An 18,259-nucleotide genomic window follows, 5' to 3' on the forward strand; every position below is an offset into this window, starting at 1 on the left:
ACTCCACTGTTCACATCACATACTAATATAATCCTTTGAAAAGGACCAAAGAATTTCTTCTGATAGGCTTGCTTACTGCTTGCATGTAGTTTTCAGAGCTTAAAATCATTAAAACATCTAGAAAATAATTTACGATCTCTAAATATTTGATTGAAAAATAATTATTCCATAGTCTTGTTATCTTTAAGGAAAAAAAAAGGTTAAATTTTTATTTATTTTTATAATAAAAACACTCCACTGTTCACATCACATACTAATATAATCCTTTAAAAAGGACCAAAGAATTTCTTCTGATAGGCTTGCTTGCTGCTTGCATGTAATTTTCAGAGCTTAAAATCATTAAATCATCTAGAAAACAATTTACGATCTCTAAATATTTGATTGAAAAATAATTATTCCATAGTCTTGTTATCTTTAAGGAAAAAAAAAGGTTAAATTTTTATTTATTTTTATAATAAAAACACTCCACTGTTCACATCACATACTAATATAATCCTTTAAATAGGACCAAAGAATTTCTTCTGATAGGATTGCTTACTGCTTGCATGTAGTTTTCAGAGCTTAAAATCATTAAAACATCTAGAAAATAATTTACGATCTCTAAATATTTGATTGAAAAATAATTATTCCATAGTCTTGTTATCTTTAAGGAAAAAAAAAGGTTAAATTTTTATTTATTTTTATAATAAAAACACTCCACTGTTCACATCACATACTAATATAATCCTTTAAAAAGGACCAAAGAATTTCTTCTGATAGGCTTGCTTACTGCTTGCATGTAGTTTTCAGAGCTTAAAATCATTAAATCATCTAGAAAACAATTTACGATCTCTAAATATTTGATTGAAAAATAATTATTCCATAGTCTTGTTATCTTTAAGGAAAAAAAAAAGGTTAAATTTTTATTTATTTTTATAATAAAAACACTCCACTGTTCACATAACATACTAATATAATCCTTTAAAAAGGACCAAAGAATTTCTTCTGATAGGCTTGCTTACTGCTTGCATGTAGTTTTCAGAGCTTAAAATCATTAAAACATCTAGAAAATAATTTACGATCTCTAAATATTTGATTGAAAAATAATTATTCCATAGTCTTGTTATCTTTAAGGAAAAAAAAAGGTTAAATTTTTATTTATTTTTATAATAAAAACACTCCACTGTTCACATCACATACTAATATAATCCTTTAAAAAGGACCAAAGAATTTCTTCTGATAGGCTTGCTTGCTGCTTGCATGTAATTTTCAGAGCTTAAAATCATTAAATCATCTAGAAAACAATTTACGATCTCTAAATATTTGATTGAAAAATAATTATTCCATAGTCTTGTTATCTTTAAGGAAAAAAAAAAAGGTTAAATTTTTATTTATTTTTATAATAAAAACACTCCACTGTTCACATCACATACTAATATAATCCTTTAAAAAGGACCAAAGAATTTCTTCTGATAGGCTTGCTTACAGCTTGCATGTAGTTTTCAGAGCTTAAAATCATTAAAACATCTAGAAAATAATTTACGATCTCTAAATATTTGATTGAAAAATAATTATTCCATAGTCTTGTTATCTTTAAGGAAAAAAAAAGGTTAAATTTTTATTTATTTTTATAATAAAATCACTCCACTGTTCACATCACATACTAATATAATCCTTTAAAAAGGACCAAAGAATTTCTTCTGATAGGCTTGCTTACTGCTTGCATGTAGTTTTCAGAGCTTAAAATCATTAAAACATCTAGAAAATAATTTACGATCTCTAAATATTTGATTGAAAAATAATTATTCCATAGTCTTGTTATCTTTAAGGAAAAAAAAAGGTTAAATTTTTATTTATTTTTATAATAAAAACACTCCACTGTTCACATCACATACTAATATAATCCTTTAAAAAGGAACAAAGAATTTCTTCTGATAGGCTTGCTTACTGCTTGCATGTAGTTTTCAGAGCTTAAAATCATTAAAACATCTAGAAAATAATTTACGATCTCTAAATATTTGATTGAAAAATAATTATTCCATAGTCTTGTTATCTTTAAGGAAAAAAAAAGTTAAATTTTTATTTATTTTTATAATAAAAACACTCCACTGTTCACATCACATACTAATATAATCCTTTGAAAAGGACCAAAGAATTTCTTCTGATAGGCTTGCTTACTGCTTGCATGTAGTTTTCAGAGCTTAAAATCATTAAAACATCTAGAAAATAATTTACGATCTCTAAATATTTGATTGAAAAATAATTATTCCATAGTCTTGTTATCTTTAAGGAAAAAAAAAGGTTAAATTTTTATTTATTTTTATAATAAAAACACTCCACTGTTCACATCACATACTAATATAATCCTTTAAAAAGGACCAAAGAATTTCTTCTGATAGGCTTGCTTACTGCTTGCATGTAGTTTTCAGAGCTTAAAATCATTAAAACATCTAGAAAATAATTTACGATCTCTAAATATTTGACTGAAAAATAATTATTCCATAGTCTTGTTATCTTTAAGGAAAAAAAAAGTGAAATTTTTAATTAATTTTTAATAAAAACACTCCACTGTTCACATCACATACTAATATAATCCTTTGAAAAGGACCAAAGAATTTCTTCTGATAGGCTTGCTTACTGCTTGCATGTAGTTTTCAGAGCTTAAAATCATTAAAACATCTAGAAAATAATTTACGATCTCTAAATATTTGATTGAAAAATAATTATTCCATAGTCTTGTTATCTTTAAGGAAAAAAAAAGGTTAAATTTTTATTTATTTTTATAATAAAAACACTCCACTGTTCACATCACATACTAATATAATCCTTTAAAAAGGACCAAAGAATTTCTTATGATAGGCTTGCTTGCTGCTTGCATGTAATTTTCAGAGCTTAAAATCATTAAATCATCTAGAAAACAATTTACGATCTCTAAATATTTGATTGAAAAATAATTATTCCATAGTCTTGTTATCTTTAAGGAAAAAAAAAAAGGTTAAATTTTTATTTATTTTTATAATAAAAACACTCCACTGTTCACATCACATACTAATATAATCCTTTAAAAAGGACCAAAGAATTTCTTCTGATAGGCTTGCTTACAGCTTGCATGTAGTTTTCAGAGCTTAAAATCATTAAAACATCTAGAATATAATTTACGATCTCTAAATATTTGATTGAAAAATAATTATTCCATAGTCTTGTTATCTTTAAGGAAAAAAAAAGGTTAAATTTTTATTTATTTTTATAATAAAAACACTCCACTGTTCACATCACATACTAATATAATCCTTTAAAAAGGACCAAAGAATTTCTTCTGATAGGCTTGCTTACTGCTTGCATGTAGTTTTCAGAGCTTAAAATCATTAAAACATCTAGAAAATAATTTACGATCTCTAAATATTTGATTGAAAAATAATTATTCCATAGTCTTGTTATCTTTAAGGAAAAAAAAGGTTAAATTTTTATTTATTTTTATAATAAAAACACTCCACTGTTCACATCACATACTAATATAATCCTTTAAAAAGGACCAAAGAATTTCTTCTGATAGGCTTGCTTACAGCTTGCATGTAGTTTTCAGAGCTTAAAATCATTAAAACATCTAGAAAATAATTTACGATCTCTAAATATTTGATTGAAAAATAATTATTCCATAGTCTTGTTATCTTTAAGGAGAAAAAAAGTTAAATTTTTATTTATTTTTATAATAAAAACACTCCACTGTTCACATCACATACTAATATAATCCTTTGAAAAGGACCAAAGAATTTCTTCTGATAGGCTTGCTTACTGCTTGCATGTAGTTTTCAGAGCTTAAAATCATTAAAACATCTAGAAAATAATTTACGATCTCTAAATATTTGATTGAAAAATAATTATTCCGTAGTCTTGTTATCTTTAAGAAAAAAAAAAAGGTTAAATTTTTATTTATTTTTATAATAAAAACACTCCACTGTTCACATCACATACTAATATAATCCTTTAAAAAGGACCCAAGAATTTCTTCTGATAGGCTTGCTTACTGCTTGCATGTAGTTTTCAGAGCTTAAAATCATTAAAACATCTAGAAAATAATTTACGATCTCTAAATATTTGATTGAAAAATAATTATTTCATTGTCTTGTTATCTTTAAGGAAAAAAAAAGGTTAAATTTTTATTTATTAGTCCAAAGGGATTTGAATCCCGAAGGACTATTAGTTTCGTTTTGGCCTTTTCCGTCGGACTCATAAATGTCGGTTCACTTTTCAAACTTTTGCCAGAAAATGTTAGAGTCCTGCATTATATTTGGAGAAATTAAATAATGAAAAATCTGCGTAAATGTATGTATATTTCTCACATTGTCATAAAATAACGGTACATAGAGTCATCGAATTTTGAATAACGTAATCCTCCAACGAATATGAGCATGTGGAAGACCAAATTTGAAATTTGAAATTTGTTTTATGATCGATTTCCTATTTTTTAAAACTTTGAAGAATTTTTGATTAACAAACTCAAGGATTTCAAAGCGAGCAGTGGCAACGTTGTGCAGAAAAAACATTTTTATCTCCAGCGCTTGAGTCTCTGTATCGGAAATTCTAAAGATATGCTCGTTTTAAAACTATTTTGCGATATTGCTGTTGCACTGGATCTTATGATTTAAGTGCGAGGAACATGATATTTAATAAAGAAAGGTAACACACAAAATGTTAAAAAACGCCCCTTTGGACGTAATTTAAAATCTGAAACATTTCAGACTTTTTTTTTTTTTTATAATAAAAACACTCCACTGTTCACATCACATACTAACATAATCCTTTAAAAAGGACCAAAGAATTTCGTTTGATATTCTAATATCTCGACAAAGACTTATAAGTTCTTGGTGCAAATATCGACTTGTTTATGTCCTTTATTCGAATATCATTTTAAGGGGAGTTGGAACCCCCAAATCTTCAAAAAATTGTGATTTCGGATTTTTGCATTTTCAAATTCTCTACACTTTTATCTTTGTAAAAATACCATTCTTTAATCTCTATCAAAATTAGAACTGTAAAAAAATCTAGTTTTAATTTGTCATCTACTGCTTTGATCAATGAGGATTTTTATTTTTTATACTCGATGTACCTTTTCTCAGGAACTACTGCTCCCTGTATCTAAACTTTTTATGACTCATTTATTAGGTTCCTTATATTTACTGGAATGAGCTTTTTGTAATAAACTTAGAAACAAATTTTTAAATTTTTTTTGTGTGAGAAAAGTGCTAAATATTACTATGCCTAACAAAATATCCTGTAATTTACTCTAAAATTCAAAATGTTTCAAATGCTCATTTCAGTATAATCAGATAGGTATACTTTTATTACAGAAAAAAAATTCAAGCTTGTATCTACAGCAGATTGTGAGAAAAGGTACATCGAAATGGCCAATTTCACATTGTCGGTATAGGGGTTTCTGATACCCCTTAAATCAAAAACATGTTTACTGTAACAATTATATATTTTGAATAAAATCTACGCATTGACTTCAGCGCGTCTTCAATTTCAGCATTTAACTCATTTCATTTTACATATTTTCATTATTCATCCAACATGACGCTTCATTTCTGGCTAAATGATTACCCAGTAGAATTAATTATTCATACACACACGTGACATGCATGAAAATGGATTTTATCAAATTAAAAATTATTAAATCTTTAGCACTATATTTCATTGGCCAGTATCTTATAACTAGAGCTTAAGATGATGTTCTTTGTCTTGATGATGCTAGCAATCATTTTCTTTCTACGATAAACTAAAATACGTCGTATGATTTTACAATATACAACAGAAAAAAAATAGTCGTTAAAAGCAGAAGCAAATGGAATTGAAAACGGCTTGATCTTGTTCCCAGTAAAAACTAAATTATAATAATTTGTTGATCGTTTTCTCTTATATTAGTGACAAAAAAGGCTCTTATTCTGGATTTTAGTGCAATATAAACCTGAAAATACAAAATCTGTAACTTCAGTTCTTAGGTTTTGATTTCTAGTTACGCATCTCCATTGATGCATTCGTTTCTCGTCGCACAAGGCTTGAAATTTTGCTATAGATTGCTTGAAATTTTGCTATAGATTGTATGGTGGTACAATTTTTTTTGAGACAGATAATTACACGCTGCTTTTAATATAATAATTTAATTTGCATAGTAAGCCGTTTTGAACATTAATAAATAAAGCGTAGCTGGACAAGCAACTATGATAACAATAGCAGATCGTTAATCATATCAATCTTCTTCGAATCTATATTAACAATAGAATAAACATTATTATGTTTTTCGTTGCTATGAGTTACCAGACTGGCAGCGTTGAGTTGTAGTAGGCAGGTCGCCACAAGTGTAATTTCTTAATTATTTGTGTTTTATTTGATATTGTTACGAATTTCATATTTAGATAGCTGATGTTAGTTGAATTATAATTAATTTGTTTTTATTTCCCCGTGCAACGCAGCACGAGACATATTTTAAGAGAAAGCTACGCCGGAAAAGTGAAAAAAAAATACAGGAGCACGTGCATTTAGCATTTAATAAATAGATATCCTGTAATCTATATTTAAAATTGAATAAATGTAATTAATCCAGAAGTCTTGAGAAGCAAAGAAATTATTACAACTCTTTCGCTACCGATTAAAAGCTTAAAGGCCGGAGAGAGATATCTCAGCTCAGTTGTTTAGTTAGCTGCTGTTGTTATTTTGTTTGGCGAAGTCGCGGTGAGATCAGATTAGCTTTCTCTTTGGATTGCGTTGTACTCTAACGTTTTTAGTAGTTTAAAGAATAACTACTGATCATATTGCGCGATATTGTGATATATATCTCTGACAAAACTTCCAAAGTTTTGTTATATTTCTTGCGATAGGAATAAATTTTATTAACTTTTCATCGTACCTGTGCATTCAGTCTATTACGAATCCGTACTCATGCAACAAGATGTTTTTTTTCAATATATTTTCAAAACAATTCGGATAATTTTAGGAAAACATTTTTACACCGGAAGCGAGAAGATTTTGAAAATATAAAATCAAAATTAAGAGATTAAATAGTCCAATACAATAATAATAATAATTTTAGAAGGAAGATCACACGCAGTTCGTTATACAGTGGGTACAAAAAGTATTTGCACACATACATTTTTGTTCACAATTTATAAGAAAATGCATTAATAAATACAAAAATTGGAATTTAAAAAATAGAATAAGCCTATTCATTTAAATTAATTACAAAAAATACAATAATATTAATAAAAAACATTTTTTGCAACAATATTAAAACAGCTTATGTTAAAAAATGTATTTGCACACTCAACTCAACTCTAGCAAATTTGCATTTTATGCTATTATTTGACAGTCATCCCGCAGTAAATAATATATGTAAGACGACTACAAAAGGAGGTGTTGTCGAAACGTTATCAGCTGATTGCCGATTCAAATTGTAATGGCACCTAAAAAATCTGAATTGTCGATTTCATTGCGAGAAAAGTTTTTTTCTCTACGTAAAAATGGCCTAAGTTATGAAGAAATAGGTAAAAAAGTAAATGTTTGCTTCTCTACTATTTGGTATGTTATAAAGAAAGAGGATCTACATCAAATAACTTGCGCTCTGGACGTCCAAAGAAACTTTCACTGCGAATGAAGCGAAAAATCATAAGAGAAGCATAAAAAAATCCATTTGTTAGTGCAATTACTTTAGCCAATGATGTCGCTTCAACATCTGGAGTTCGAATCTGTGCCCGAAGTGTTCGAAATGTCCTGCACGATGCACACGTTTATGGGAGATCACCAAGGAAAAAACCTCTCCTAACTGAACGAAACAGACTGAAGAGACTTGAATTCGCTAAGGAATATATCAATAAGCCAATCGATTTCTGGAAAAATGTCATATTCTCCGACGAGAGTGAGTTCAATATCTTTAAATCAGATGACAGAAAATTAGTTTGGAGAAAACCTTGTGCGACTTTTCATACCAAAAATGTGTTACCTACAGTTAAACATGGTGGAGGTTCTGTTATGATTTGGGGGTGCATGGCTAGCAAAGGAATTGGTAATTTGTGTTTCATTGATGGGAATATGACAGCTCGAACCTATATTGATGTGTTGCGAGATAACTTGCCACAAAGTGCAATAAAATTGGGTATCAGTAATTCGTACTATTTTCAGCAAGACAATGATCCCAAGCACACTGCCGGTATAACTCGTATGTGGTTGCTTTATAATGTACCCAGAAAACTTGCCGCTCCACCACAATCACCAGACTTAAATCCTTTGGAAAATCTGTGGAATTCTTTGGATTTAAAAATAAGAAAAAGGAAGATTTCAAGCAAATCTGCCCTTAAACAAGCCCTCATTGAAAGATGACCGAATACTAAGCCTACTGTTACAGAAAATTTAATTAAATCAATGCCAGCAAGATTACAAGCAGTAATAGATGCTAAAGGCATGCATACTAAATATTAGTTATTTGAAATTTGCTTATATATTTTATTTCTTTTGTATTCATGCAGGTGTGCAAATACTTTATTGATACGAGATATTTAAATTTTGTTACAAAAAAGCATTGTTATTTATATTATTGTAATTTTTCTGTTTGTTTTGGATGATTAAACTTATTCTGATTTGGCAATACGAATTTTTTTTATTTCTTAATGCTTCTTTTTATGAATTGCAAACAAAAATGTAGGTGTGCAAATACTTTTTTTACCCACTGTATATTCCACAGATAGAGTGTTTCCAGATTATAAGGTCTCACACTCCCATAAAGTAATAATAATTTTGTAGGGTCTATAGAGTCCACTATATAGAAAGGAGGATATTCAGGGTATTCGAAATTATAAGATTTCGTACAGCCTGTATAGTTCCGTAAAATACTAATAATTTCATAAGGTCCCATAGAGTACAGTCTATAGTTCCATAAAATTATACACGGTGATCGAAAAAGCTAACTGTATAATTTAATTTATTAATTATTTATCTTGGACATGTGCATTTTATTACATTTACAATGCAACACAATTTCACTACAGTTTCAAAGCAATGGAAATCTCAAAGTTCAAAAATCAAACTTTTCTATATGGTCTTCTAGTGCAAAGTCTTATTAATAATCGGTTTGCAACGCTTCATAAGCTAAACGAAAGTAAACCAAACTTCAAGTGGAGCCGGATTTAAATTGTTAACCTTGCATTTGTAGAGGCACTAGGATTTTTCTGAAGCAGAAGTGAATATGTGCAATGCCCTCCCTGGGACTCAAACCCGGACCTCTCGAATACGCGCCGAGTGTGCTACCGTTACACCACGAAGACATGCTGGAAAGAGGGAGAAAATAACTTATATATTCATTTGACAATAAACTGATTTCAAAGTTATGACTTTAGATACTTACTGAAGCGCCATTTTTCTAAGTATTTAAACTAAAACATATTATTTACAGTCAAATATGGGCAGGACAATTAAAAGCTTGATAGTTAGCAAAATCCGTGAGCATATTCTGGCGTTCTTATCTAAATAGATAGTTTTCATTTCACTGAATGGTAAAAGTCGAACGCATTATCAACCATTTCAATTGAATGGCAAAAACACATTGGACTTATACGTTGGATTCTTCGTTCTGTGTTTTAGACAGGTTAGGTTATTTAAATATGGCAAAGCATGTGAGAGCTATCTATTTAAGAGAAAGGATGCTTTTGTGAAGAGCTTTCTAAGATAAACCAGCTTGTGTGTTCACATTATATGGGTAAAGCCACGAAAACGAACCATGCAGTCAGCCTGTTCCGCTGAGTTCGAGTCCTGGTCAAACTGCCACTATTCAGCGGTTTTAACTACTCATCTTCTAATGGGGTGTTTAGATATCAATAAGAATGCAAAATTACTGAGTTAGATTTGTTTGTGATATTTATAATAAAGGCATTTTTAAACTGTATTGTGCATCCACTGAAATAATTACCTCTAAGGTATTTCACTTAAAATTAGAAGCGGCCAATTTAATCAGGTTTAAATTTATTAGATTTTGAGGTAGCCTCCATTTTAAACATTTTGAAACTTTGTAATAAATAATAAATTATTAGAAATACCACTGTTGGCTTAATAATGTGTTTCAGTTTTCATATATAGATTAGCAAATAAAAAACAGACAAATCAGAGAGCAGCAGATAATATTGATTAAATTATTTTTGAAATGTTATTCTTGTCTAAATATAGATCAATTCGGAGAGATAAACAAAACTTCTTTCCAGATATTAATTCACTGCCCAAAACGTGAATTGTTTTAGTTCATAAAAGATAAACATCAAAATGCAGAAAAGACGACCATTTAATTCATTGTCATAACTATTTAGAACTAACAATTTTCACGAAAAGATTATTTATATTATAACTAAAAATGCTTTAAAAGCACAATATTAAATTTATTAATGCTGAAGAATATTACTGAAATTTCTCGAAAAATAAACTGAGTTTTACGAACTAACTCATAAAAAATTGTATCGTGTTTATATTCTACAGGAATTATCAAACAAAGCTGAAATTAAGCTGCCATTTTGTAATAATGCGAATTACCTACTTCAATTAGAAAATGATGTAATAAATTTAATCTAAAAAGTTAACGTTAATGATATTCTATTTAATCAGAATAAGTATATTTTGAATACTGTTATATTGGTTTAACTTTTATGAGTCTCATTCAAGCATATACCGTTAATTTATACTTTTCATTTCTTTTATAGGTTTTTCTGATATCAGACAAAAGGAAATGTTACATCAAGCTCATTCAGCTCTCTTGGATCAAGTTCGTATCTTACTGTGATGCTTCAAAAGCTTTAGAATCAGATATGAAAATAGGAGAAACATGTATGACTTTTGTAAAATTTAAATCTGTTTCAAATTAATTGTCAAGAAAAGACATTAATATTACAATTTGATTGGTCAAGTTTCGCATATGAGACTACCAAACGTATAATCTGAAAATCAGCTAATTCAAAAGAGTTAGAACAATAGTTCTACTGTGTATAAAACAGCATAATGACTTCTCTAATTAGAACTGTATACAGTGAAATATTTCCCTAAGAAATTGCTTAGGATATTAAAAAAATTTGGAACTTACCTTAATTACAGAATTATTGAATACCAGAAGGCAGCTAAGAGGAATTAATTGACTCAAAGTCAGTTGGTTTAAACCCCAAAGAGGGGATTAAATTTAATAACACACGATGCAGTCTATGATTTCTTCGTAGCAACCACTTTTCTCCAAGCACGTCTCGCAATGATGGACGGAACACTGGATTGGCGATCCATCCACCACAAGCACTCTCTAAGCAGGACTGATGGAGTTAATCGTGCGTCGTGGGGACCAGAACTCTGACGAATGGCCCCTATAGGGCCAATGTGGGACCCGGCGCTGTCATTGGAGAATAGCAGCGCATGCGTCTGTCGATCCGGCAGCAGCGCGCGTTGCGATATCTGTCCAGAAATCCGGCAGTGGTTTCGCCGGAGTCCGGTGTGCCAAGAAAGATCCTTACTATCGAGAGAGCCCTCTGATTACAGATACCAAGGTCTCAGAGCATTTAACGATAAATTAAGAAAGCAGTCCTCGTTACATAGATTTGAGGAAGAGAGAAAGGTGCTGAAAAGGAGAAAAGAACTTTCTGGGATATATTCACGTCACTTCCGGTACTACGATGCTCTACAGGTGGGTGCAGAACTTTTCTACTTTGTGCGCAGGGGAGAGAAGTTTGATTTATCCCACAAAAAATTCCTATTTTACAGGCTGGAAGCACAAATTGGGTATATGATATATTGATTTTTTTTAACTGAGAAAGATTCAACTTCGGTATGATCATGAAGAAACATTCAGTGTTTTTTCGGAGATATAAGCAGTCTCTCTTCTTCAAAGAACAAATATACATATAATTATGGGTAGTTTTTACTTTTGAATAAGAGATGACTTTTTAAATTTTTTGCTAAGATTCATGCCAAAGTTTTCTGAAATGTATAGAGTATTTCCTAAAATTAATGCCAGTCTAAGATTAAATTTTGCTTAGTTTTTATAAAATTCAAGCCTAAAATACATTTTTCTCTGTATGTCTGTTTACTGTAACTTCTTTTTATGTATAGTTAAGCCTTCTTCCTGTCTAATTGCTTTCAATATTTTTAGAGTTTAATTAATAATGACAATACATAGACGGCTATCTGTGTGAGGAAAGAGATACAATTGGGGAAGATTTTTTTTGAGGAAAAATGACTCGTGTTCACAAGTGAGAAAAACCACTAAAAACTGGTGAACTCGGGTTCAATTCCACCTAATAGGCTGGTTGTATGGCTGCTTCCGTGGGTTTTCCCATTTATAACTTGAAAACGGAGGAATTTCTCTTTGGAAGTCCTGCACGAAGACAACTCCCTGCTTAGGCAGAGCGCTTTAGTATTCTTCCCGAAATCCATATAATACAATTCAATTCAATCTAAGTCAGATATGGGAAAAATTACGAAAACGCGTCTTCAGTCAACTTTTTCGCCAGAACGAAACCCCATTTTGAACTATCAGCTTTCAGTGGTTTTAACCATTTGGCCACGGTAGGCCTTTCTGCTTGAGTAAAGTACTTATTGCTTGAAAAATTGTTCCTTGTACTAGGCTCTGATTATGACTTGACTGCCTAAGACTCAAACTTCTTAGGTACGTTTTGATGATGACGTGCTTTTTGGATGCGCTTTTGGTAAGTGAACATTAAAATAGGAGATTTTAGTAAGTGGCCGTTAAAATTAGAGCCTTAGTGTTAAGTAATCAGGCTCCTGGATTATGTGGTTGAAGCTTATAAATTGTTAACGGCTTTAAATCAGCCTTTAGAAATTTTTGCAAGTACAGACTTTTCAATTTTTGTATTGTAAACTAATGTTGATTCAAATATAAGTGGGATTAATTTTTATTTGAATTTAGTTGTTTATGTTAATCAGTTTAGTTTTTATTATTTAACTTTTTAAAGCTCTTTATTCCTTAGAGAACGATAATTAGTTTTGACAGTTATGTTGCTTAAATTAGAGAGTTGAAGCCAAGTTGGAAAGCTGAATTTTATTGGCTTAAAAATCCGTTTAATTTCGCAGAAACAGTTTAGTATAAAACAATTTCTTTTCATATGGAGCTTCTTGTTATTCGTCATTTCTAAATATTATTTCTACCTCTATTGGTTATGCATATTTTCAGGAAAGAATCTATTTTCTGTAACACTCACGCATGAGATGATTCTTCCCTTTGGAGCCTAGGGAATCGATATGGAAATACTATACCCCCTCTTGATTTGGCATCAACCAATTTCTGGCTTTTCTTGGAAATCGAGGATTTTATTCAAAGATCATTGAGGATCGAGATGATGCCATCATGACAGTCCAAGAAAAAGTAAATTGCTAGTATGTTGAAAGGAATTTATCTATTGTTTGAATAAATGAATAGAAATTGGTAGTGACTGTACTGAGAAATTTGAATTATTGAGCTCTTAAAAGTTTGAAAAAGATGCTTAAATTTTCTCTGTGAAATGGAAAAGAGATTTACGCTTTCTGTCTGCCGGCGTGGGCGGTACATACATAATTTATGCAGATTCTTCATTTCAGCAACTTTCTGCTGTGTTGCCTTCTTCAGAGCTATTTAATTCCTTCAAATATAATACAGGGCGATAATATTTGGGGGCAACAGTTATATTTGGGGATAATATTTGGGGGCAACAGGGCAAAGTGAAACCGACATTCAGAGTGATTCGACGGAAAATTGCAAAACGAAAACAATAGCCCCTCAGGGACAAAGTCCCTTTGGACTAAAAATAATTCCGTACAGGTGTTGTTTTTTTCAGCACTCCACTTACGTTTCTGACTTCTCCAGCTGACAGTTCCTTATCAACTATCCCGGTACGCATGTTCAATTAATATTTAAGTTCAACTCGTGTTTGTTTGACCCTGGCTGTTACGACTTATCCCAATGTTACGAATCATAACAAAATCCAGATCGATCTTCAGTAAACTAATCTTTCATTTAAAGCTACGATTATTTTAACATGGCATCCCTTTTTATCATTCCCTACAGGGCCATTATGATGCTTGTAGACTGTTGTTGAAAATAAGAAACTAACTTAAATTCTGAAAACACTGAAATTTACAGTAAGTTTTAAAGCAGTAAAAGTGTAAAAGTGAACATGCTAAACACAGGGATAACAGATCGTTTCTAGAAGCGATATTTAAGCAATCAGACTTAGTCTGCTTTTCATCTTATCAGCCAAGGCAATATTGAATGGCTGGGACAACTACCAAGATGCTTCCATTTCTGAAGGGGGCTATACGTTGTAATTTCAGCAGAAAGAAAAACGTTATCTTTGAGTTCTGATATAATGACGTAGATTACTGTTTTAAAATTAATTAATATTTAAAAAATATGTTTCTTATATTTCTATACTTACATTTTTGAAGTAATCTTTTGGCAACGATTCCATGCATGCATAGATTTAATTTTTAAACGGCATAATATTATTTGCTATAGAGTCTTAAATGGTTTTATAATCGGAATTAAAACTTGAAAAGAATTAAACTTACTTTGCTCGTGTAATAGCGTTATATGCAGTATGTAAGATTTTGTTTTTTAAATCAAAGTATACATTGCAATCTAACATTTTGTAAAGTTTTTAGATATTTCTGAGTAGGAGACGTAAAAAACCAGCTGTCCCCTCACCAGGGATCGAATCACGGATCTTTCCGCTGTTAGGCAGACGTACTATCAGTTACAGAACGACAGCATGCGCAGCCTAATACGTTAATTCCTTATGTACTGCCCTACTTAAAGGGGAACTGCGTAAAGAGGAAAGAGACTCAAGGGGCCAAATTCAGGTGGTGACGGATTATTGCCAATCACATTTCAGTCGTTTGCCAGTGTAGAGGTACTTAAAACTTTTGGAACAAGAAACGTGAGAAAGAAGCTAGATCATCTTCTGGATTCGAACCAAGTTTTTTTTCCCTCTTGACTGCTGGGCACATTATCACTTACACCACGAGAATACGATCAGGAGAAGGCGAATAATTTCTTATAAATTCAGAAATTTTATTTTACAGATATTGCGGTTCAAGGTATCGCATAATAAGCTGTACATTAAAACTATCGTTTACGTAATGTCTGGCATACTTTTTTAGAGTTGGTTAACTTAAACAGTCGTTTCAGCCTGGTTGGAACAGTGGTTTTGGTTGCATCTGTGCATCAAGTCATTCGGTGTTTCTACACTGCCGTCCGAGAACCAGAGCATTTCACTTCTTGAAAATACTCCTTTTCCTTTATAGCAAAATATTATCGAAAGCTGCAAAGATTTCTTATATATTTTGGAGATTTTGCGACCCTTAGATTAACGTTTTAATTTTTAAAGCTTTGCTGTGAGTTGAATCATTGTACTTAATGGCCATATAAGATAAGATGGATGGGATAGATCTTATTATTCCATCCATCTTATCCATCTTATATATGTTCATAAGATAAGATGGGACAATAAGTCGTTTGATTGCCTTTACGGTTCTTGCATTTTAAAGTCGCTTTTCACGTCTTGGATAAAATAAAAGATCTTTGCTATTTCGCTAGCAGTTTGTCGTGCTTAAGCCTTGTTCTTAAGCGATATACTGCGATACCGAGCTAAAAATGCATAACTATGCAGAGAAAATGTTTTCTTATTAAATAAATGCAATCTATGTGCCGTTGATTAATCTCCATGTGCCGTTGATAGTACTGAATCATAGCAAGTTCTGCATCCTTACCAACTGACACAGATATTCGAAATACCTTGTTTTAAAAATACGTTCTTATATTCTGTCTTTTGAACTTCTGGAGTTCAGTTCTTTCTGGAGTTCAGTTCACTCGAAGACCTGTCTTAAATATACACTTAAAAGATGTTTTGAATGCAATTTTGTATTAAATATTTATTAGATAATTTTTAACATAACTGCATTGCATTAAAAACATTTTAACTACAAAACAAAAGGGAGCAAAAGTTAATTCTACTCTTGGGGTTGCGCCAAAAATTTGTCCTTAAGGAGGTCAGTAGCATTTTATGCTTCTTGAATCAAAGGATCGATATCGTTTGGATTGAAAAACTCTTCTTTAGTTAAGAGTTTCTGAAACAATTTTTACTGAAACAATTCTATCACAAGAAATTCTTCGCTATTTATTCACCCTGTATTAAAACTTCTCCTTTAAAAAAGTTTCCATTTGCTGAATTACAGGGCATTAATAAGATTTAAGGAGTTTATTAAAATTTCTGCAATAGTGATCCAGAGCATTTACTGGCCGTCGTAACAGGAAGTCTATTACGACAGTTAAGTTCAGAGCTTGCGGCCACCACTGGAACTACTGCATCGCAGGAAACCGTATACAGCAGACGAATGAATGAAAGTTTAATGAAGGAGCTTAATGAAAAAGACTTTAGTCCATAAAAACAAGGGTATGTGTTTCACCGTGTTCATAACAAAAGAAGGATCGCTTTGTTCATAACAAAAGAGGGATCAGAAAAGGAGTGAGCACCAATAGTTCCCTATTGTTTTTACTGACGAGTCGAGGTTTAGTTTTAAAATCTGATTCTAAATATTTTCACATCTGGAGTGAGTCAGGAACGCGAAATCTTCCTTCAAACATCTTGAAACATGACCATTTTGGTAACGCGGGTGTGATGATTAGAGGTGGAATAATGATCAATGGACGTACGTTCGTGCACATTTTCTACAGCTAATCTGTAACCGAGCAGAGATATCAGGAGGAGGTTTCAGAATCTTATGTAAGACTTTTCATAGGTGTGTATGGTTATGACGTTTTATTTATGCACGATAATGTTCTTCCACATCAAGCAAACTTCGTTGACGAATTTCTTGAAAGTGAAGACATTGAGCGAAAACTGTGCCAGTAAAAACCTCTTGATCTTAACCCAATAAAGAACTTATGGGACTACACTGGAAACGCATTTGCACGGAGACATCTTTCTTCTACAGAAGTAAATGCCCTAAAGACAACATTTCTGAAAGAGTGTAACTTAAATTTCCCAAACTGTGGCTAATTAAGTTGTTGTTAGCATAAAAACGTTTGGAGTATGTGTGTAGAGGTCTGGAAAGATAATATTTCATACTAAATTGGTGAGTCTTAATTTTTTTTATTTTGAATTCTCCTTGTGATGCATTATTACCTTTTTTATTGTATCATGCTATAGTTTTATATGATATGTGGTGCTCTTAAATTGGTTACTTTCTATTTAAGTGTTATAAAGTTTTATATAATTCCACGCAAATTCATAAAATTATTGTTCTCAGTTTCTGGAAAGTCTGTTATTTCATGCATATAAAGATAATTTTGGACATTAGAATATTTTTTCCGCTAGACATGGTAATGGTTAGCACGTATTACGTGTATTTTTGAAAATATTTTGGATGTCACGAAACAGTTTGAGGGGTGCCTCTTTCTTTTCAACGAGTTTTCCTACTCTTTGGAAAACAGACTGTATATTTGAATATAAGTTTCCATATCTTGGTACAATTTTGGCCCAGTAAACTATCTCACAAGATTATTGCTAGATTTAGTTACACTCAGATGTCTAGTCTCTTGCTCATGGCATTAAGTTTAATACTTTCGTCTGACAAGCTTCGGAAATGATCAATGATTTCCACACATTGCCTGAACGGTTTTCTTAGTCTTTAAGTAGCAATCAGTTTTCTATTATGTAATTTTTTTTAGCGACCGAATCTTCTAGAATGTAAAGTTGGTAAGTCAGAAAGCGATTCTACGTCATTACGTTCTCTATACAAATCTTTCAGTCAGACTCACGACTTAGGTACTGGTCTAGGTGTCGTAAGTAGTAGAGCAACCACCGTACTGTGATCTACTGAGACTCGTTCTCTGACTTGAAGATTTGTTGGCGGCACCAACAAATGTGAGATAAGTGATCTTCGTCTCTTGAAGAAGGATGGTTCATTAAACTCTACGTTTCCAGAACTTCCTTTAAAACCATCGAAGCTACTTCTCTTTCTGAGAGCACTATTTGTTGAGAATTAGTGATTCGCTTTTTAGAGCGCGGGGTGTGGGAGTTTTCTCTCCGCTGTCGACATGTCTTCTTTATTTCATTCATTACAATTTCCCCTATTTTCATTTTCGGTATTGAAAGTATACTGTTTTCTTTGAACTCGGGACTGAAGCGCCTTTATTTAAATAAAATCCTTCACTTTGATTTTCTGCTAATTTGGCAGCTGTCTGGTTCTCTCTGGTTCTTTGTAATTGTCCGCTTCT

The 18,259-nt window shown here is 31.4% G+C and overlaps 1 protein-coding gene across 1 annotated transcript in view; it reads left to right on the plus strand.

Moving 5' to 3' along the window:
- Positions 1–10,797: 10,797 nt before the first annotated feature.
- The window catches only part of dysc (whirlin protein dyschronic), a 668,284-nt gene continuing 660,822 nt past the window's right edge, over positions 10,798–18,259 (plus strand). The window contains exon 1 of the mRNA XM_085816627.1: positions 10,798–11,671. Coding sequence (XP_085672753.1) covers positions 11,348–11,671 — 324 coding nt within the window. The 5' untranslated portion in view covers positions 10,798–11,347. The remainder of the gene's footprint in view (positions 11,672–18,259) is intronic.

This window comes from Stegodyphus dumicola, chromosome 5 (genome assembly GCF_044657685.1).
Source record: "Stegodyphus dumicola isolate Sdum_Otavi_A_Nest chromosome 5, ASM4465768v1".
Taxonomy (NCBI): Eukaryota; Metazoa; Arthropoda; class Arachnida; order Araneae; family Eresidae; genus Stegodyphus; species Stegodyphus dumicola.